Source organism: Alligator sinensis, unplaced genomic scaffold, assembly GCF_000455745.1.
Source record: "Alligator sinensis unplaced genomic scaffold, ASM45574v1 scaffold359_1, whole genome shotgun sequence".
Taxonomy (NCBI): domain Eukaryota; kingdom Metazoa; phylum Chordata; order Crocodylia; family Alligatoridae; genus Alligator; species Alligator sinensis.
This window is the reverse complement of record NW_005842577.1, coordinates 45831-52461: the sequence shown is the minus strand read 5'-3', so window position 1 is coordinate 52461 and position 6631 is coordinate 45831. Positions and strand designations below refer to the sequence as shown.

Here is a 6631-nt window from a genome sequence, read left to right as displayed (position 1 = left end):
CCCCTCCCCCTGCCATGACCTGCACCACCTGTTCACAAAGCCATGCAGGTGGCTGTGGGATGGTAGCACAGGGATCAGTGACAGAGTTGCGGTGGCAGCCTCCATGTGCGAACCCCCTGTCAGGCCAGCCGGCATGTGCATGGCCCACAGAGTGGCACCCCTGCCCTCAGTCCCTGGCCCTGCTCCTGGGAGTGGGAACAGGGCCACACTTATCTCCTTCTTTATCTACCCCGCAAGCACCTTCCCTTTCCCCCACCCTGCCCCGCCCCGCCCCTTCCCCCCACACACACTTACCTGCTGGGGTGGGTGTCAGTGTCTATGTCTGCATGTCTGTGCCTGCATGTCTGTGGGTCTGGGGGGCTGTTGTGAGTGGCATCAGGAGGGCTGTTGAGACTGTGAGGGGGAGTGCGGGGCACCAGCAGTGCTGGGGTGGGGATGTGGGGGGGCCTTTAAATTTTATCACAGATTTTGGGTTTTTAATCAGAGAATTTGCCATTTTTAATCAGAGAATTTGCCATTTTTTAATCAGAGAAAACCAGGATCCCTGCTAGAGATTAGGAGCTGGTATTACTAAAGGAAATACCAAGCTTTGGTGGGATCGGACAGCTCAGAATTTTTTCTTGGAGATGTCTCTGTGGTCTTTGCTTCTTTTTCTTTTTTATCATTATGACTCTAATCTTGACTTTAATGCATGAGCTTACCTCTAGTCCTCCTGAGTTCAGTTAGGCTATTCACATGTTTAAAGATAAGCATATGCTTATGTACCTTGCTGCTTCAGCACCTGTTTTTTGAGGATCGTTATTCTCCTATTTTCCATGTTCCAGCCTTTTCTATTTTCCCTCTTTCCAGCCTTCTCTATTTTCCCTCTTTCTGATCTATCTAATGATTTTCTTTGATCTAAAGCAGTGGACACAGGTGCATATAAGCTGTCATTTATGAGGGTCTAGAGGAGAGCCACTCATATAGTCAGGGGCTTACAGGACAAGCCCTATGAGGAGAAACTGAGGGACCTGGACCTCTTCAGCCTCCGCAAGAGAAGGCCGAGTGGTGGTCTTGTGACCGCCTACAAATTCATTAGGGGGACACAGCAAGGAATCGGAGATGCTCTGTTCACTAGGGCACCTCTTGGGGTAACAAGGAACTATGGTCACAAACTGACAGCAGATCTAGGCTAGATATCAGGAAAAACTTCTTCATGGTAATGGTGGCCAAAATTTGGAATGGGCTTCCAAGAGAAGTGGTGCTCTCCCCTACCTTGGGGGTCTTTAAAAGAAGGCTGGCTAGGCATCCAGCTGGGGTCATCTGACCCCAGCACTCGTTCCTGCCTATGAAACTATAAAACCTAAGTTCTCCTGTTCCTGTGAATATACACTCCTTCTAGTAGACTTAGCAGGTGCATTGGTGGTACCTGTCATTACAGTGGTCACTATTGTATCACTCTTGTGATCTGTGCTTGAGTTTCTCTGCTCCATGAGCCACTCGTCTGTGCAACTGGAGACATGACATGGCTGAAGTGATCCTTTGAATACTTTCTGTCATCTCTGCTGTTTCATTATCAAATAATGCCACAACTGAGTGGCATTACCTGGGAACACCTGGGAACCTCGACTGGTTCAAGCTTCGCTGAGTGGTGAGACCCCAACTCTCTCTCTGAATCCAGGAACCTGACTTTTGCTTTCTTACTCCAGACACAGCTTTTTAAACCTGACTTTTGTTCTCTTACCCCAGGCACAGCTTTCTAAAGCGGACTTTTGCTGATCAAACTTGAGCTAGACTTCCCCAAATCCCTAACTGAGACTATGTAATATTGTAACTGTTTATTTGTCTCTCTTGTATGGCTACTACAGGTGTCATCGTAAGTTCATATACCTGGCAATAAATAACTTTTATGGTCAAGCTGGTTGCTATACTCTCTGAACCTCACTTACACTTCCTTCCCCTGGACCTCCACATTTGCTTTGCAGCAACGCTTCTTTTACCTAAGCCAAAGATCCCTGTAATGCCCAAAACTATGGTGGAGTCTGCTCATCAAGGGAGTTACTACTAGGACCGTTGTGACAAGAGATTGGGACGTGCTGAATTTTGAGGTGCATGAGGGTATCAGCTGAAAGTGCCAATCAGACCCAACCTACTCAGATGTACCCTGTTAGCATCTGTGTGTGTGTGTCTAACTGCATTTACTATTGTTCTGCTGAAATAAGGGATGAACTGAGCTCAAGGCACATGAGGGTGTTCAGCCTGTCAATGCTGAATAACCCGGCCTGACTCAGATGCGCTCTGTTAACCTGTGTGTTTGTGTCTGATTGCATTTTATTGTTGCCCTGATTAACTGAGTTCAAGGTATATGAGGGTGTTAGGCTGTCAATGCTGAATAACCCAGCCCAGCTCAGGTGTGCCCTGTTAATCTGTGTGTGTATATGCATATATGTGTTGGACTGATTTGGTGGTTGGAGAAACCCAGCCCCACTGAACTTGACTCCTGCAAGATAGCTCCATTGGAGGTGAGGACTTGCAGGAGAGAGAGATACAGCTCCACATTGAAACACAAGTAATACAAGCAGCACGTTGATAAAATTACAGAGACCCCAGAAACATACCCCTAATAAATGAGTGCACGCAAAAGTGACAGGCAAATCTGGTAACAGGCAGTCCTTCCTCCACATTCCTACAGTTTTCCTTCAGCATGTAATTTATTGAGTCCTTATGGCGGAGGATGCTTCAAGGCCTTGCTGCCTTCTCTAGCTCTCTTGCCTTTTCACTGAGGGACACCCGCAAAGGCACTGCTCACATTGCAGGCACTCCCCCACCTGGCTGATACTGGAAGGAATCTGCAAGCTGCAGTCTGTATGGCACCAAACCAGGACCTGAGTGGAAGCCTCAGTGGTGTGTGATCCTGCATGGACAGACACCTCCCAGGTAGAAGCAGGGGAAGAGCTGGAAGAGGCAGTGGCTTTGGAATTGCAATGTCCTCCTCCAGCCATGCCTCTGTATCTTCTAATCTGCTGCCTCTCACTTTGTGCCTCTGTCCAAGAAGACTTTCCTTCGTAAACTCCTGTGTAGCTGGCCTGTTTGCTGTTCCTTCACCTGAAGGGTTCCCTTTCCCTGCAAACTCCTTCCTCTCAACAAGCTTACAGTGAAGCAATGTGAGAGAGTTTCCAAGCAAACTCCCTAGTAAACTCTCTCTCACTCTGGACTCTAGTTAAACAAGGGCTTATGTCTTAGTCTAGCTGCTGAGTTTAGCTGCTAAAATAAAATGATGCAGGTTAGTCAGTCCTAACTACATATTTAAAAAAATGATTTTACCTTTCAGGGCCCCCTTCGAAGAGAGGAGCATCAAACTGACCTGCGAACTGACTAGCGAACTGCTTGCAAACTGTCCTGTTTGCTTCTCCCTGTTTGCTGCTGTTCACTACCATTGGCTTCTATTGATGCATTTACTGTACCTTTTCTCTTACACTGGACTTTGTTCTTACACCTGTCATGCCCTCTGCTATTAACTCTAAAATGTTTTGGTTTACAAATGCACACATGTATATAAGAACAGTATATTTGTTAGTAAATCAGCAGGGAAGACTTAGCTACTGATATTAGTATTACCAAACTAATTTTACCAAAGAGGCAAAATTCAGACCTTTTGCTATGAAGAAATCCAGCAGTGCCAGCAAAAGCAGAGGGTTAATTTTCCAAAGTTTCAATTCCTTCAGTACATGTGTAATAGGGCTGCTGATTTGATTCGGAGGAGATTCGGCCTGATTCGGTGGAGAATCAGGATCAGGAGACCAATTAAATTATCCAAATTGATTAGAAGCTCTCTGAATCGATTTGGAAAAGATTCAGAGAGGTTTGGCAATTCAGGTAGTCCCCACTTGCTGCCGCAGGGAGCTGGACCTGGATTCCAAGCTGGTAGGTAGGGGGAGGGGGAGGGAGGAGTGGGGAGGGGACCCCTGCCAGGCCCCATCCTCTGCCTGCTCCCCCAGCCCCCCTGAGGGCTATGTTATTATGTTAGTATGTTATTAACTGGCATTCAGGCTAGCTTCTGACTGTTACTGTTAAAGCTGTGTGTATGAATGATATGCAGCTGACTGGCTCAGATGAAAAAACAAAAAGGTTATTTGGGGTCAGCTCAAAAGAAAACTTCCTGATCTTTCTCCAAAAAATGTTTAGAGTACATATGACAAACTTTTATTTTTAGGATTTTCCATATGTTTATATTAAGTTTAGATACGTTTCTAAAGTAAATTTCATTTCAAAGAAAAAATACGACTCTCTTTCAAATATTTTTCTTTCTTTTTTTTTTCTTTTTCTTTTTTTGCCAGAACAATCCCACACATTCAACACAAATTTGAGACTTGCTTAAATTTCACCCAGCTCAAATGGCTGCTTAACTATCTCTCTTTTGAAGCTGCTTCTCTAACTGGTGTCTTGACTACGTATTATTCACCATTATGTTTTAGTTATACTGAAATGAGGCAAATAAAGCTATTTTGAAAGCAAAGTTGTGTGTGCTGTATATTAGCATCCTCACTATGTTGTATAGTGGTCTGTGGCAGGACACTGCGGGTGCCTGCCACTTTAAGGGCCTGGAGCTGGCAGCTGCCAGGTGCCTGATGAGGGAACCCATTTTGAATCGGGAGCTGCCCATATAAACAGGGCAGTTTTGCTGCTGGAGGCCAGGCAACAACATTGCCTAGCCGGAGAGCTGTTGATATTATCTGAAGGTAAGGGAGGAGCTGTAGGGGATGGTCAGGAGGCTCCTGGTCATGGGCATGACCTGAAACTGCAACCTGCCAGGAGTGGGTGGCCTGGTGGGGCTCCTAGTGGTGTGGGAGCCCCCCGGAAAAGGCCAGCCAGTTACCACCCCGGTGAAAGGTGGGTCAGGGCTCCTTAACCCCTAGCCCCCACAACCGGGTGGGTTACCCCTTGTTGGAGGGTTGGGAAGGTGGACCCCATGGAGAAAGAGTGAGGCCACAGGCTCACACCTGTCTGAACTTCCCCTGACTGGACAATGCTGGGGCCAGGACCGGAAGGATCAAAGGGCCAGGGGACCACCACAAGGAACGTCCAAGAGCTGCATGCCTGGGGTTCCAACTGGCTTGGAGGTGGGCTAGGGCTAGAGAGCCAAAGGTCCTGGGGGGATCGTACCTGAAGGGGAAGCAGTTTAGGGAGCTATGGTGCTCTGGTATGAAGGTGGAATAGACTGCCTGAGGGGAGGAATCCAGGTGGGGTTCAATCAGAAGGAGTCTGGGGCCCAGTGTGGGGGCCGGTGATTATAATAACATCGGGATGCCATTTGCAAGGCTTGGGCTGAGGTGTAGGGGAGGAATGGAGCTGCAGATAGTGCCCCCTGGCATTGAGGCAGGAAATGGGTAGCCTCCTGCTTATTAACATCCATTAACCAATTAATTCCAACAAGGCGTGGTGGGTGAGAAGGCGGGCAGTTAGCCCAGTAACAGGTGGGCAGGCCACAGTTAGATCGGCCCGGAACAGGCCCCCTGTTACATGGTCTCTGGTGTTCATCTAAGCAAAACCAAATCAGGCCAAGCAAAATGGAACCTAGGTGAAAGACACGTTAGGCTGCTGCAAGGAACTGTGTTGGTGATTCAATATGTAGTTACTTGTTGCATAATTATAATAGGGTGGCCTCTTCGCCGGGTCTCCACCAGCCACCCACCTGTCTTTGGAGTAACCTCTCACCTCGCTTCCTGCCACGCCTTGATAAAAATATATGGAAGTTGTTACTAAGGCGGGAGGCTACCCATTTTCTCTCTCTCCTTATCACCAGTGCCTTAGTACATGTTCTGACCTCCCTTTTATGTGTCCCATGCCTTACAGGTCACCTGAGCTCCAGAGTCTCACGTGGGACTCTCACCCCCAACCAGAGCTCATGGTCTCAGCTCCTTCACACTGGGTTCTCTCACTTCTTGCTCTCAGCCCCCTCTCAGGGCCACTACTCTTGGGAGCTTCTCTCTGGCTCCCACTCTACAGCCACAGGACTCTGTGGTGAGCCTGGGTGCTGCCAAGGTCCAGACCCGGGCCCTGCCTCAGAGCTCACACAGAATCTGGGCTCCCCCTGTCTGATCTTAGTTCCACTGGGGATGTGGGACTGGGGTTAGGAGAGGAGGCACCCCATACTCACCTTTTACTGGGGAGGCAACTGGCCTAGCATTTCCTGAGGGCTCCCATACCACCAAGAGAACCACCAGGCCACCCATCCCCAGCAGGGTGCAGTTTTAGGTCTTACCCAGGACCATGAGCCTCCTGCCATCCCCCTAACTCCTGCCCTTACCTCCAGGATGTTCCATGTTGCAGGGGAGCCAGATGGTGCTTTTCCCTTGGCTGCAAGCAGCTAACTGCTGGCTCTGCTTGGCTGGCCTATGTTTGAAAATGACCACCCTCATCGGGCACCTGGCAGCTGCCTGCCCCAGCCTTTAAAGTGGCAGACACCTAAAAGGTGCCCTGCCACAGTAAGTTTAGTGTCACATTACATTTCAGATATTCCAGGAAAAAGAAAAAATGTAGTGGTACACCAAGCTGCTATAAACTGATCCAGTTCAGTTCCTCGATTAAAAGTCTGGAAAATTTCCACTTCTAAAAAATGATGCCAAGACAGGGAACAGTACAAACATTCAGT

At 48.2% G+C, this 6631-nt stretch overlaps 1 protein-coding gene across 5 annotated transcripts in view; it reads left to right on the top strand.

Moving 5' to 3' along the window:
* Nucleotides 1–6631, top strand: part of LOC102384544 (OX-2 membrane glycoprotein-like) — a 106224-nt gene that overhangs the window by 53799 nt on the left and 45794 nt on the right. For 4 of the 5 annotated variants that reach the window (XR_003096033.1, XM_025214263.1, XM_025214265.1 and 1 more), the window contains one exon: nt 3311–3841. The exons of the other annotated variant lie outside the window; for it this stretch is intronic. Coding sequence is in view for 2 of the 4 variants with exons in the window: in XM_025214263.1 (XP_025070048.1) it covers nt 3311–3358 (48 nt within the window). In the remaining 2 variants the exon portion in view is untranslated. Of the gene's footprint in view, nt 1–3310; nt 3842–6631 lie in introns of those variants that run through there. 5 annotated transcript variants of the gene reach the window in all.